Here is a 15,654-nt window from a genome sequence, read left to right as displayed (position 1 = left end):
TCCACAAAACTCTTGGTGATGAAGGCCATAGTCTGATGACCCTAGATTAGCCATTATCTGAGATATCACGATCAAAAACATACTGTTCTTTTTTGCTATATTGTTTTTTTTTGTGATAATCTTAAAATAATCCCACAGATTTGTTTTAACTGGTGTGTGTGTTATATGTATGCTGATTGTTGCCCAAACAGGAAATGGTGTTAATTAAGTGGTCATGTTTGTGCACGTGATAGTTGGCCAGTTATCTCTATAATCTAGTTGTGTCGACACACACGCACAGGGACACTTTTCATGTCATCTGAGCAAACTCTTGATATGTCAGGTGAATGACCGCATGTGTGTGATCGAGTATAACCGGCTGGCGGGGTTCAAAGCGTCAGATCATTCTGCTTCGGACGCTGCATGCTGCCAAACGAGATCATTTCTGGTGAAGTTTGGGATCTCAACACATCTGAACATGAGGATGGCGGGAGTGACGCTGGGTCTCTGCGTCCACGCTGCGCGAGCGGCCATGCGGAGTTCCACGCGCACGAGTGTTTCATGCTTTTGGGGACACGGACAAGTGCGCAGCCGCGGCAGTAACGCAGGTCTGCAACTTTCTTTTTTTATAACCCAAGAGACAATTGCTGTTTATTGTTTATTTTTTTATAAATAACAAAAAACAGCTCTTATGAAGAACTTTCAGTGTTACGAATACAGTAGGCCTACTACTAAACATTTCAAAGTAACTAACCAAAGTATTTTGGTAAAAGTTGTGGTCGTAAATTAGGGGTAGCCTATGTTAATATAAAACAAAGGTTTAGAAAGTAGGGTTTGCATTTTCTATAAGCCATTGTGAGTGTGTTTGCTTTGATCTTAAACCTTAACCCTTTAGCTCTGTATTCATGTTTTTGAGCTAGGTCCATACAATTCTGAAAAAAACACTTTTTTACAAATCTTTTACAGTTTTTCCCATTATAATTAACTCACCCTCATGTCTTATCAAACCTTTATGTGTTTCCTTCTGGAACACAAAGATATTTTGAAGAATGTTGATAACCAAACAACACTGGCCCCCATTGACCTCCATTGTATGGAAACATAACCACTGAGACATATCTTAAAATGTCTTCTTTTGTGTTCCACAGAAAAAAGACATGCATGTTCTGAATGACAGAATTTTCATTGTTGGGTGATTTCACTCTTTAAAGGTCCAGTGTATGAAATTTGGCAGCGTATAGCGGTGAGGTTGCAAATTACAAGCCAAGACTCACTCAAACCTTGCCTTTTCGAAGCACAGGCTGACACACGTCTGACATTGTCCAAAATATTAACATGAATATATCATGTAAATATAATTTATAATAGTATATTGCATTTCTGTCAATAGATCTTCCAAAAATATACACACAGTACTGGTCACCCCTACATGTGATTGAATTTTTCATTGTAATGACATTACCTGGGCATGAGTTGTTCCAGTTATTGGTTAACTGGGTTATTTGTTGTGAAAAACAGTTTGTTGGCGAGTTCTGAATCCTGTTGAGATTGAACAAATATATGTTGTTAAACTAGAGCTGTCAATAAAATGTGTTTACAGTCCAAAATGTTGCATCATTTTAATGTTGCCCTATTAGTTATTCCCTCCAGAGTAACTTTGGTCTAAATGCCCTCCTCTTCATAGTGTGGCATGATTGGTCCATCAGTTAGCCAATTAGAATTTTTCATTGAATGGGTCATGACAGAGTAAGAGGGTAAAATCAAGAGCACATGAACATATTTTGCGTAGAACAGCTTAAATTTGATCAAGAAGTGAGTGAAGATGCTCGTGCCGGTCACGTTAGTTGGATTTACTTTTTTCAGTTGAATGTGTGAGCATTGGTTTCTGTTTAGCTTCTGACTGGTAATACCAAAAATGACCTTCAAATGTTACTACAGTAATATAAATACAAAACATAAACATTGCCCCAGCAAATTACTAGGTGATGTGCAATCCTTGTTAAAGATGGATGGGCTGTATTTATAAATGTATATATTTTTTACACACATTTTTACTTTTTCACTTTAGTTAAACAAATAAGTCATAAAAAATCAATAAATGTTCTGTCACAACCAATGACAAATAAAAAAACTCAGAAACATGTTAAATGGCCTTAGCGTTGATATTACAGATGCTTGTATAACATTTTTACATTTGGCAGAAACGTTTTCAGATTGATTTATTAGCGGATTATCACAGCATTTACTAAATAGATTAGATTAGATTCAACTTTATTGTCATTATGCAGAGTACAAGTACAGAGCTAATGAAATGCAGTTAGCATCTAACCAGAAGTCCAAGAATATAGTGTGTTATATACATGAAAGTGCAGAGTAAGTGAAGCTATGATTTACAGAATATACAGTGGAGTTGCTATATACAGTATTGAGCAGAGTATATACAGAATATAAATAGGAATGAAATGTAGGAATTGTATGTACATTATGAACAGAGCAATGTAGGATTATAAATACACATTATGAACAGCAGCAACGTGAGAACAGTGGTAATAAATACAGTTGGAAATAGCTGATGTGATTTAAATATCACATGAATGTCTGTCCTGCACTTTTAATTTACAAAATGTTGAGAACATGGCATTTGTTTATTTGCCTTTCACTTTTTGAGCAGCTCAGATAGCAATAAGCTTTCTAGAAATATGAGGATGCGTTTTGCTTCTGACAACACTAAAGCAATGTGTTTCGGCCCTCTCGCTCTGATTAAAATGCTCTTAACCCTACAGAGATAGGCCTATTTCTGCTGAGAAAGACTTGGTGTGTCTCATTTTTTTAAGTTCCCTGTGGGAAACTCACATGTTGATGCTTTCCTCTTGAACTGTACCGCTATAGATTTTCCTGGCATAAAGGAACGAACTTTGGTAGCCGTCAAGCCAGATGGTGTTCAGAGACGTCTGATTGGTGAGATTATCAAACGCTTTGAGCAGCGAGGATTCCGATTGGTGGGCTTAAAGATGCTGCAGGTGAGTCACAACAATCTATTTTCTGCTTATGTATTTGTCATGTTTGCAAGACATATGGAGGATGCATTGCTTGGTTTTATTAATCTGTTTAGGTGTAGGACACCATGCTATTGGTTTCCATGTGTATTAAAGATGCAATGCTGTATGTTTTTGAATATTATTCAGGCTCCTGAGAAGTTGTTAGCTCAGCATTATGTGTCGCTGCAGAAGAAACCCTTTTACTCAAGCCTACTTCACTACATGACCTCTGGCCCTGTTGTTGCAATGGTGAGGACCAATCAAAAGCTGAGCTTCAGTAAGGGACTGTGTTTAAGACACCATTCACAGTATGCAATTCTTTCGGGAGTTTGGCTCCTGTAAACCTGAAAGTGAAGATAATGTTTAGAAGTTTCACTCACTCACACATTAAAATGTATTAGCTGAAATATCAAACGTAAAATAACTTTATGAGTCTGATCTATTCTATCTGCGCTATTCTAAGCAAAGTCACAAATTACTGAAAGAAACATGAAATCGCTACATAATTCATCTGACCGTTTGCAGGTGTGGGAGGGGCATAATGTAGTAAGGTCGTCTCGCATGCTAGTGGGGGACACGGATCCAGCGGGGGCCGCACCTGGAACTATTCGAGGAGACTTAAGTGTGCACATCAGCAGGTATGAGACCATAAAGTGTAAATACAGCAATGGCTATTAGTGTACTTTTTAATGCATGCTACACAGTAGACTGTCTTTATTTTTTAGGGATGTGAAAGTGTACTGTATGTGATAACTATTGCACTACATTTTTTTGATTCAGTAAGTGGAATCATGTTATTCATACATACAGAACATTTACATTCTGTGCACACAAAACATAGCCTACTGCAAACAGACCTTCAAAACAAAATATGTTTTAACTATGCAGAGTAAAAAAAACAGAGAACCTTGCACAAGAGATTCACACACAAAACAACATTCATGATTTCAACTGCATGTCTAGGAATGTTGTCCATGCGTCTGATTCAGTGCAAGGAGCAGAGAAAGAGATTTCGTTGTGGTTCCAGAGCGCAGAGCTCATCGATTGGGAGGGATGTGATCACAGCAACATTTACCATCTATAAAAGTGTCTGCCTCCAGAAAGACACAACAAGACTGTTTTTAATTGTACTGAAGCACAACTGATGTCTGTCAGCATTACAAGTGATTACAAGTAATGTAAATAAGAGATTAAAAGGATAATTTTATGTAACAATTAAATAAAGTTTTAAAAATTTCTGAAAACCTTTTCGAATGTCGATTTTTTTTTTTTCTTTTTGAGATGTACAACTCTTAGTCAAAGTGACTAATTCATTGTTTTAAAATGTAATGGTACGATGGTAAGAATGTGGCAATGGACTGCTGTGTGAATATTTACATGCCCTCTGAAACGTTATCTTGAGTGGTCTGGTATTGATAAGATAACTTGTGATGACACATCAGATGAATTGTAAAGAAAATTGCTTGTGTCTCTGCACTCTTGGCAATTAAACTCTTTTTGATTTTGATTCTTTGTACCATTATAAGCCACAAGCACAGGTTGACCACCAGGGTGTGCTAAAGCATCTTAAAAACATTTGCTTCTATAGTCTCTACCTGCTAACACACATTGCTGCTGATTCAGACTGATTCCATTGAAAAAATGCATTAAGATCTAAATGCCTCTTTAACGGTTTACTTTAAAAAAATACAACAAAATGTTTTGTGGAATTACACAAAAATACACATTTAATATGGATGTCTTGACACATTATTCAGAATTAAGAAATGCCAGGAAACAATTATAAATGATTATAAAATGCTGTTAATCTGTGATTTTAACCCTTGTATGGTGTTCATGCTTTTGTTACCCGGAGGTCTAGTGGGTGCACAGAAATATTTGGTTTTAAAACAAATTTAAATATGTTTACTTGATTCCAATTACAACAACATAGACAGCATGTTGATATTTGTAATTTACCTGTTTGTTTGTGAAGGTCATTTGTTTCCTGTAAATATGTCTTGAAAGAAGAACAGGCCCGAGCACCACACAAGATTAATGGCTGATACTTGATAGATATTAATGGGAAGAGACAGTTTTTTCTTTCGGACCTTCTGGCTCCTACTGCCAAAATAATTAAATCAAGACTGTCGCAGTGACAGCTTTAGTTTCTCAATATACATATTTCAAACACACATTCAGGGCATTTTGTCAGGGCCGCAATAAGACTGTAAGGGGCGCCTGGGCTCTTGAGGGGCCCTTCATCCACCAGAATTACCTACATACACACAATCTTAATAACCACCTTTATTTTGCAGAAATATTAACAAAATATCTAAAACAATGCGTCATGTAAAATATACATAAATATCAAGTGAAAATAGCAGCATTACTTAGCGATATTGGGGCGGGGTTTAGTGAAGTCTGCGGCAGGAGAGAGTTGGAAGAGATGCTGTGAGAGTCAAGCGCAAATAACACACACCTGACTTGTTGCAGTTAGTGGTTTCGAGTGCCGGGAGAAAAGCAGCTAAAAAGCGGAGAGAGAGAGAAACTGGTGTTAAGTCTCGTGTTCTCATGCTGAACATTGTGAGAAAGCTACGAAGAACTCTCTTTATATTTATGAATGTTTGTGAAAACGCAGGTTTTGCTTTGAGCTGAAGAGTAAAGAAATGCACAAGCCCCAGTAAAGCCGAACATGTCTTCCTTCCTTCTTTTGATATGCTTTACACCAAATACAATTATTTTCTTTGGATTAAGTGCAAATAGTAGTTAGAGTAGCTATTGATAGCCTACTTATAAATAGTGGCTGCTTTTTTATGCACCCAAGTATTGCTGTGCATTAAACATTAGGCAATAATAACAGGGTGAAAATCTTTTCATTCATTAAAATGATTGAAACAGTGGTTATGAAATAATAAAGCCCTACAACTAGCCCTAACTTCATCCTAAATTTTACGATTAAACACATTAGTAAATACTAAATATTAAAAAGATTCTTAATTTTATTGTAAACATTGATTTTATAAATGTCCTGATGTGATATGTTATGGAAAAAGACATAATACCAAATTTGGCCAAACCTGGGTCTCCAGCATCAATAAATTGTTACTAGGGCTATTTGCACTCAGTATAATTTAAATAGACACACCATCTTTTTTTTTCAATCCACACCAACCACACCCCACCCCCGCCTGGGGCCCTTAGCTTAAGCCCAGGCAAGCCCGTGCATTAATGTGGCGGCACTGCACTTTGTGTGTGGTATTAAAACAGCTCACAGTTCTATCAATATATATAACAAAGTAAAGAATATGTTGGAATTAGGATGCTCGGTATTATTTCCATGGTGCTTAAAAACCTATTCAGTATTAAGGAAACATGTTGAACACACACTGATTTAACCTTTCCTAGTCAGTGTTTGCGCCCTGCGATGGGTTGGCACTCCATCCAGGGTGTATCCTGCCTTGATGCCCAAAGACTCCTGAGATAGGCGCAGGCTCCCCGTGACCCGAGGTAGTTCGGATAAGCGGTAGAAAATGGATGGATGTATGGATAGTCAGTGTTTGCAGGTCTGTCGGTCTGTCTTTCTCTCTCTCTCTCTCTCTCTCTCTCTTTCTCTCTCTCTCTCACGCACGCACGCACACAGACCAAGCAGGTGGTACGGAGCTTTTGTGTCTGAATAAAAGGAGGTCAAACGCAGTATCACAGCAGGAGAGCAGAGTATATTTGAGATGGGAGAATCAGAATTACAGAACAGTCTTCAGGCAACTACAAGAAAATAAGTCCACTCAGAAGAACATTTAAATGTGTATTCATAGGTACATTCAGTCCAATAAATACATAAATAATCAGAATAAATAAACAGTTAGTATAAGTGTTGTGATGCCCTAGTGTGAAACAATCCAATGGTACTTTAAAAGTATGTTGAATGCAATATCTCTAAGACTACATTGATGCCTTTGGGCATAAGCTCTAAAATTCCCAAATTAAAACCGAGTAATAGAAACAGGACTAATCTATTGTAGGACTTCGATCGTTTTGGTCAAGAACTAAACTCTAGACTCACATCTGAGAGAATCTCTCTATTCACTGCCTCCAGGTGTCTCAAAACAGACGTGCGTGTTTGTTTAGCACCGCACCTTGTGAGAATTCAGTGCAAGTTTCCCTGTGTTCAGAAACCAATAATACTGTTAAACATCAAGCTGACAGCCCCGTCTGTGAGTACAGCACAACAGACAAGCAGGCCTAAGGGAAGAGTAGCTAAAAGATCATTCTTATACCGATGACAATAGGTGAGAATTTATTGATGACATCACACTTCATCAGTGTACCTTTGGCTGTTAGGACGTATTTGGACGTTAAGACTGATCTCACGGAAAAGGGTGGAGAATAAATGTGCAGTTACCAATTCATAGTGTCGATTACAATCAATTTAGTGGTAGCACAGAGTCTATTTAGTTGTGTGGAAATCTGCTGAAAGGACCGTGTACACTCCTCGCACAAAACTGTACAGATCGATTGCCTGAGGTCTGTCCAAGTGTCTTGGCAAGTACAGCTTGGTTTTTGATTGCACGCTTTTAGCGTGCGTCTCGTTCCCTGCCTCCTCTGTCCAACGGTCTTAAAAGGATTGGAGTAATGCAGTGCAGATATGCTAATGCATTACCTCAGCACCATCCAAATCCTTTAAATGAACCCCCCTCCTCCTTCAAAACTGCTGATTCACCATCAAACTGCACCTAGCGGCTTCAATTTCGTTACCAGTCTTGTGATAAGCAGCCGGAACAGGAAAAACAGGATGAGATGGAGGATTGGGAGAGTTGGCACCAGGCCACGCAAGGATCTCAGTGACTGAATAATAAAATAACCGCCGTTATCCGTAGCATGTGCGGCTTTGCATTCAACCTAATTCGCCCATAATGAGGAAAATAGCTAAAAATGTTTATAAATTAACAGATTCTACAAAAGTCTAAAATAAATAAATCTATCTTCAACATAAATATTAAAACATATGTACAAACTGGCCGGGAAATCGCTGTTCCCTCTTCCGCAACTGCAAAACAGACAAACGAAGAGTGGGAGAGAGACTGAAGAGAGGAAATGAGAAGTGATGTATCCATTTCCATCCGTGACTTATTTTCAAACACTGTTTCACTGTATCCACACCTGTTTTTCTAAAACTTGTATGATAATGGGAATCTACAAATGATGTAATAACCCTGCAATGCAGCAGATCAGGTTTCCTTCAACAAAGGAGTTCTGCATGTTTGCTTGGTCTGCAGTTTTGCTTGCAGGAATCTTAAGGAGAGGAAGAGGGTAAATAACGTGCGCACACATCTTCAAAGTTCATTTGTCTGTTGACTCCTCTTTACCGAGACTTTAAATCTAAGAACCTTGTGCATACCACCTCCCTCTATCTACCCCTCTCCTCAGTGCGAGTCGGTCTCACTAGGGCTGTATCCGTTGGCGGGGGGCAAGAATGAGGTTTTAGGCTTAGAGTCCGTGCTCCTGGGGGCCCTTCTGTGGCGCGAGGCTCCTGTGAAGAGACGGAAGGCGCCCCTGCAGATGAGGGAAAACCAGTAGACCTGTGGGGCCATGAGCAGAGCTGCGCCAGCATTACACTGCCAGGGCACAAACAGCGGCACCATGTAGAAGGGGATGGAGGCATACCTGTACACATACATAATAATTTATTCAAATCTGCAAGCTGAAATTTGTTTATGTGGATAACTTGTGCAGATAAGATGTGGTCTTCACATTTTTGGTTAACATTTGATTCAAAAGGAGAAGCTGCTATGGTAACATTACAAGAACTGTAAGGCAGTATAGATGGAAATACAAAAAATACAAGAGACAGGAACGGACTGAAGGATTGAGTATGTTAGACGGTGATCATACCTGCCATAGGCGTAGTAGAGGTAGGGGAAGAGAAGAACTCTGCAGATGAAGAAAGTGACCAGCATAAGAGCTCCATTGACTTTATGAAGGAGAGTGTGTTGCTGCTTGTACTGAGCCAAATAAACAACAGAGAGAGCAAGAAATAGACAGAACAAGAGTGTTAAACAGGTAGAAAATGTTAATAGGCAGAGCAGTGCCCCCGGGTGACCACCCTTGATTCGACAAGTCCCATAAGTAATTCAACATTGAAAGACAGCTGAACAAGAGAACGCAAAAGAGTTGTTAAAGCGGCCCTGCAACGGTGTTTCATGCATTCTGACTTCTTTACAATGATAAACATGCGGTCTTCTCATGTTTAACTTGTCAAAAAACAAGTTGGGCGTATTACGTACTATTTCTGTGCTCGATACACTCCCCCAGCGATCGTACAGGTTTTGGAAAGTTTTTTCGAACATATAAAACTGTTTTCTTAGTCCCTTATCGGACAATTCTCCCAGAAAAGCACGTGGCTGGCCACACGGCAGCAATGAGGACAGGATAAGGAGCATACGCAGACGTCACTTTTACTTGTAAGCAGGAGAGAGAGCATACGTTCGCAAGTTCAGGTGATTGTTTGTTCACTGCATTTGGGTGATGCATGTTATATAAACTGTGGATATAACGTTGGATTTGGAAATCATTTGAAACTGATATATGGACCCGTCCCAGTGCTTAAAGATGCCGGACATGAACAGCATGTGGTGAGTGAAACTGATGTCTGTGTTTTGTTGAAAATGGGTGCGCATGTGCTTTGGTTCAGCCTACCCTATGCTTTTAGAAACAATGGTAAAGCTGTATCCATCTTTTAAAAATGTTATAAAACTAAATACTCTTCGAATATTACTCTATAGGTACTCAAGATTAATATGATATTGGCAGAAACCCTGTGTGTTACGCCCGCTTTAAAGACCAAGTGAGAGAGATATCCTTTTAAATCATTCAGATCTGAGATTCAGATTTTGCATATAAACTAGCAAGAGAGAGAGAAGCTGCAAATCTGCTTACCAAAGTAAATGAAAGTTAAAAATGAAAGGAGGAGGCTTTTGTAGTACCTGGATAAGTATTTTTCCCAGGCAAACAGATGGAGTGCTGAGTTCTGCCATGAACATCACACCCTGGAAATAATCCCCCTTACCCTGTCTCCAGAACTATAGGAAGAGGAAAGGTAAAGGAAAGAAGAAGAAGGAAAAAAGAACAAAAGAGAAACTTGTATTAGAGGGGGGAAATCTTAGCAGGTCTCTAGTATAACAGCAGACGTGCTGCAGATGTTTTCTGGTCTTATCAGTCCAAAGCACTCACTGCCATACAGCTATGTACATGTCAAGTTGCTGGTTGCAGTCTCCATGGCTACAGATGGAGAGTGATGGAGAGCATAATGACAGGGTGAAAGTACACAGGCTCGTACGGGACAATTTTGACTCAGCCACACTTCACGCCACCCACGGAGCACGATCCCATCAAATCACTATTAAACAGTCATAAGGCCAAAAGCACTATAATACACAGCCAGTTCTGCTCTGACTGCCCTCTGTGGTCATATTTTAAAACTACATGTGAACTACACGTGTTTGATTATGAGAAGATGGTACATTAGTGTGTCCACATCGCATAGCCCTCATCCCACTCACCACGGAGACAGGGAAACAGACGGTAACCATGACGACGTGGTGCAGGACCATAAGGAACTCTCTGTGCAGGTAGCCGCCGATGGCTGATTTAATTGGTTTGGTCTCGCTTTCTTCCACATGATCTTTCACCTGAAGCTTGTACCAGTGGCACATGAACATGGCGTAGATGTCATAGACAAAGTATGGGACAGCGAAGAGGATGTAGCTGCTGGTGAGCCAATGCCTGGATAGAGGGAAACAAATGTGTGCATGAAGGAATCATAGTGAGAAACTACTATGAGACATAAGTCATTCAACAGATTGTGTTTTATCTATACAGTCCTTTACATTTTACTCTGCTCCGTTCATTTACATTGCTGGAAAAAATGCATTTAAAAACAAATGCTGAGTGTCTTTTGTTTTTTAAAGAAGAGAAAGTCAACATGAGGGTGGGTAAATGATGACAGAATTTTAATTTTTGGTTGACTTTAAAATTTGACTTGCAAATCAAACAGCATGTTGTAGAAAAGGCACATGTTCAGAGGTGTTCACAAGACCAAAAGTTTTTGTCTCGAGTCATACTATAGCATAATTATGGGGACAAATATTAATGTGATGAAAGGTCTAATGACTTTTTAACTATCAAAGACTAGGAAATAGGCCTAACTATTGACAGATATTTATTGCGCTCAGCTAGACAAACTATGCGAATGTGAAACAAATGCTTTCAACAATTATGTTAACCAGAAAGCTTGAGCAAATCACATGTATAATACCATGCAAATACATTTCATGAATATGCAAATCAGGCTGTGATGGTATCAAACAATTTCCAGGAACAAATAGGATTTATTTTAGATAAATATCTAACTGCATAACTTTAAAAATCCATTTTCACACCCATAAACCTTCCAAACTAAAATACTATATATATTCAAAAAATTCACAACCTGACTTGACTGAGACCTATAACAAATGCCATCTTTTGCAGATGTTTTTACAGTTCATAGCATTCACATTGCTCCCCAAATGCGGCATTTATAAGAAAGGTAATCGGGTTTACTTTGTTAAAATTATTTACAAAACACGATTGTGCAAACAAATTTCAGCTGCTACTCTTTATTAACTTGTGTTTTCGGTTCGTGACACAAAATAAACAGAACACAATTCACTTAAGTGAGCAAAATTGCTCGCAGATAAAATTGGAACCAATTGCTTTCCACAAACCGTCTGCATAAAACCACATAAGATGATTTTCGGATGCGCTTTACAGACCAAGAGTGTAATTTTTTCAGTGTCGAAAGACGTTCTCCTATCCCAGCTTAATATCCAGAGACTTTAAATTACCCATTCACCAACTGATTTCTCAAAAAAATGCGAACAGTTAAGAACTATCAAAATATGGAGATAAAATCATCCAGACCTGCCTGACATGGCAAAATCAACTCAACCAATGGTATGACTTTTGGGTGTGACATACTTATTATATTACCTATGAATTACAAACTTGAAACCGCTGACTAAACCCACTATCAAGTGTTTCAGAGCATCTTGTCAGTCTCTCTCTTTCCCCTCGGCTTGGTGTGCCACAGTGGATTCACAGAAAGAAACTAATTAGGTTGAGAGACTAATTAGATTACATTGACACAAGGTGTGCATTGGAGAAATAGCACATTCTTAGAACCACTCAGACTGAAGGGAATACTTTTCACTCCTGCACATCTGGGAACAATCCCATAAAATCAGAGAATTCTCAGCTGTATACTTAAATACAACACACACATAAAAGCAAAGAAGCAAAAAGGAAGACACTCCCTTAAGGGAGAACAGACATTGTGTGCTGTGTTGAACATACTGAAACCCTACATTGACATCAACGTCTATTTTTGCCATCCAACAATAAACCAAGCTTTATTTACTCTATCATAGTCATGAAATATTACTTACTGGTCCTCGATGATGTCTTTACATGAACATGCGATGATATAGCCAGCAGAGGATGCCATAATGGCTTGAATGGAGGAAACCAGTCTGAGAGAGAAAAAAAGACACTGAAGACTATAGAAAAACCAAAATAAACGACAGGAGGTATTAAAAATGTAGAGCAGCTGACAACAATTAATGGGCGAATCATCAAGCTGTAGTAGTTTGACTTGCCTAGAAGAAAAGCTCATCAATACATGAAATGTTACAGCGCAATGGAACTAAAAGAATATGTTACGTAAACTGTAACATTTTCAACTTGTCAAAATAAACGATTCAAGGTATCTTTGGCCTGACAGCCTCTCTAAATACACTTCACTTTCTTTGTGCCTTTTTCTTTACCTGGATGAGACGATGACGGCATCCTTCTCGCCCCACTTGAGCCCCTGTTTTAGAATCCGCTTGGACAGGAGAAAAAGGCCTGGGAAAAATATGGAGCCAGCTGCCAGGATGCTCAGCATAATCCCGGGAAATGTTGCTCAACTTCACTATCTGTCTAAAAAGGGATAATTAATATGCATGTTAGTGATGTCACAATTGGGACGTCACATCACGTTAAAGAAACAGACTTAGCATATGACTATTCAAGGTAAGATTATTGTTATGGACATATTCCTCAGATATTTTCTGACCACAAGGACTCCATTCCTTCAGTGGTCGACATTATTGCTTTGTAAGGAATCCTTCAATTATTCAGGACGACTGAATTACATGCTCAATCCATATTTACATTGAATCAGAAGCTGGGTGGGGCGAGTGTCTGTATTAAAATAGACACAGAAAGGATTAGCAACCCTGAGATTTAGAAAGATTACTGCAGGGGGAGAGGGAGGGGAGAGGAAATAGAGAAAGAAAGAGGGTGAGTCCAAGGGTGGAGGCGGTCATTCTGTGGTACAGCAGATAAAAGTGAGGGTAACCTCGTCGGAGGGGTAAAGCTATTGTATTCCAGTTATTGCTAAAACGTTCATAAAAAGCCAACACATGTTAAACATTTTCATAAACGCTACATTCAAATGTGATGAACAGACAGAAAAACAAAACTGTGACAGATACTAGAAGTAACATGACAGGACCAGACATGCACAGAGCCAGAGGACAGGTTTTCTAGTTGGAGTCTTGTATTCATATATCTCCTAGAAAAATGAACCATGTTTTTTCGTTGTTTTGGGCGAATGGTTATGTTACAAATATCATGGTAAACTCGAGGTACATTTTTCGTTAGGGGATGCAACATGCATCATTTAGATTACACAAAGCACGAATTTATCCAGGTGACAAACGACAGCATCTCTTATGAAAACACATCACACATGCTTCTCTATAATCTCTAAAACGTTGCGTAAAATGAAGACTCGAGTCGAATCTCGCTCGTAACAATGTAACCGTGTTATGAAACCCATCGTCGTCTCGGGTCAGTCAGCGTGCGTCCGATTATTCTCCTTTCGTGCAAACTTAACCCAGACAACGACGAAGCAAACGTGTTCAAAAACCAAACCCCAACGTTTCAATTCCGTTGCAAACATGTCACATCGCTACCTTGTGAGCTAGCAGGCTAGCGGCATCCATCCTATTGTCTCCTCGCCAGCGGTCCAGCAGCGCACGAGCCGGAGGAAATCTCGACAGGACCTTTAGCTAACAGGTTGGAGGCGATAGGCCCGATCGCGTTTATTACACCAGCCAGTAAGAAATCGATGTTCTTCCCCACATGGTTTGTGGAAAAAACCCGAGCGCAAACACGGGGAGCCGCCCCACGACCCCCAACACGAGCGAGAATACGGGTGATCTTGCGCACGAGCCGTGATCTTGAACTACGCTATTACTTTACAGCTTTAAATAGCGCGGCTCTGTCGCTTTAAGACAATGATAAATTAGCCTGGGCAATAAATGGGGTTTAAGGCAAAGCCAGGACAGGTGGGGCAAAGCATGGGGTTATTTCGGAGAAGGGGAGAAGCAAGCCAACAAATAAAGGCAGGCAATTACATTGGGCTTGAGCAGTCCTGGTGTGGGGCAGGACGATCCCGTCACAGTCTTGCAGAACGCGGATCAAGAGGTCCGAGTGGCATCTGTGAGACGGTCCTCATGGTGTTGTAGATTCACCCTAAGCGTTTGATCCCAAAGTTCTTCACAGTGTGGTGTGAGGCCGCCTGTCAGGAAAACGCATGTACGTTTATATAAACACAAAAATCCACGAGAGCTGGAGGACAGCGTGACAGTCTGTTTACCAAATCTAAACTAGCAACGCGTTTGTCTTTTCAGTTGTCTGTTCTCATCCGCCCGTCTGTCTGCCCCGTGACCGCGTTTTGGCAGAGTGCATCCCCTCATGCATAAGAGTCCACCTGGTCTTCCCAAAGCTCTTTACGAAAGCTGATTCAGCAGCTCCAACGCTGCAGTGGTCAGATGTGACTACACTCAAACATTAGACTTGCAAATAACTTATTTAAATACAAAAATCTAGGTGACCTGTGGCCGGAGCGGATACCTGTACTGCCAGATGGATGGGGAGAGAAGCAGGTATCTAGGCAACCACTTTGGTCCCCGGTTCTGCATCTCTGACCACCTCAACAGGATTAGACAAAACAGGTGGGGACTAGAGAAAGCTGGCTCATATTTGACTACAAAACATGTGCAAATCCTGAACCAAATTGCGAAAGTTTTCTAAATAAGGCCTTATTCTAATTCGCCTGTATGCAAACTGTGGCCCCGTGCAAACGGAGAAGGAATCACGCTAGCTTTTAGGCTAGTGCTGTGCTAACATGACTCAGAGCGTCGCTGAGAGGACAAATAAAGCAGTTTTGTCCGTGTCCTCTCACATAATTGTTTGTTAATAAAGAGAGAGAGGTGAGTATATGTTGATTAAACGGGGGAAACAGTTAATTTAACTTACCGTGCATCACTCTCGGTTGAATATCGCGTCTTTTTTCTGTCCGAAATGTGTTGACAAGAGATTAATTTTACTTTTAAATCTGCACCGCGACTCTTGGTTACTCAACTGTGATTGGGTGTTTGAGGCGGACGCGACAGATTTTCCCTTCGCTGTTTGGGTTAGGGTTTGACTGACAGTGAATTTGACCAATGGCGAGTGAAAACAAAGTGACCTGATAGCGAGAACCCACATTAACTGTTGATGGTCCGACCGT

The 15,654-nt window shown here is 39.9% G+C and overlaps 2 protein-coding genes across 4 annotated transcripts; one reads left to right on the top strand and one right to left on the bottom strand.

Moving 5' to 3' along the window:
* The first annotated feature begins 307 nt into the window (after nucleotides 1-307).
* On the top strand, nucleotides 308-4,261 carry nme4 (NME/NM23 nucleoside diphosphate kinase 4). Its single transcript, XM_056751919.1, has 5 exons — nucleotides 308-587; nucleotides 2,869-2,999; nucleotides 3,165-3,266; nucleotides 3,543-3,655; nucleotides 3,981-4,261. Exons 1-5 carry the CDS (start codon nucleotides 335-337, stop codon nucleotides 4,099-4,101), a joined length of 720 nt encoding a protein of 239 aa, XP_056607897.1. The 5' UTR covers nucleotides 308-334; the 3' UTR covers nucleotides 4,102-4,261.
* A 2,434-nt stretch (nucleotides 4,262-6,695) lies between these two features.
* tlcd3ba (TLC domain containing 3Ba) lies at nucleotides 6,696-15,498 on the bottom strand. Of its 3 annotated transcripts, XM_056751913.1 has the most exons (8): nucleotides 15,402-15,498; nucleotides 14,498-14,661; nucleotides 12,860-13,013; nucleotides 12,482-12,565; nucleotides 10,556-10,778; nucleotides 9,980-10,075; nucleotides 8,889-8,998; nucleotides 6,696-8,660 (listed from the first exon to the last, which is right to left on the bottom strand). In XM_056751913.1, the coding sequence occupies exons 3-8, from the start codon at nucleotides 12,976-12,978 to the stop codon at nucleotides 8,420-8,422; spliced, it is 873 nt and encodes a 290-aa protein (XP_056607891.1). In that variant the 5' UTR covers nucleotides 12,979-13,013; nucleotides 14,498-14,661; nucleotides 15,402-15,498; the 3' UTR covers nucleotides 6,696-8,419. The 3 variants fall into 3 exon arrangements, with proteins under 3 accessions (XP_056607891.1, XP_056607893.1, XP_056607892.1); XM_056751915.1 differs by lacking the exon at nucleotides 14,498-14,661 and having other exon boundaries at nucleotides 15,402-15,497; XM_056751914.1 differs by lacking the exons at nucleotides 14,498-14,661; nucleotides 15,402-15,498 and adding an exon at nucleotides 14,054-14,457.
* Between the last annotated feature and the right edge of the window lie 156 nt (nucleotides 15,499-15,654).

The sequence above is a fragment of the Triplophysa dalaica genome, chromosome 7 (assembly GCF_015846415.1).
Source record: "Triplophysa dalaica isolate WHDGS20190420 chromosome 7, ASM1584641v1, whole genome shotgun sequence".
NCBI lineage: Eukaryota > Metazoa > Chordata > Actinopteri > Cypriniformes > Nemacheilidae > Triplophysa > Triplophysa dalaica.
The sequence above is the reverse complement of the archived record's forward strand: the minus strand, read 5'-3'. Positions and strand labels throughout refer to the sequence as shown.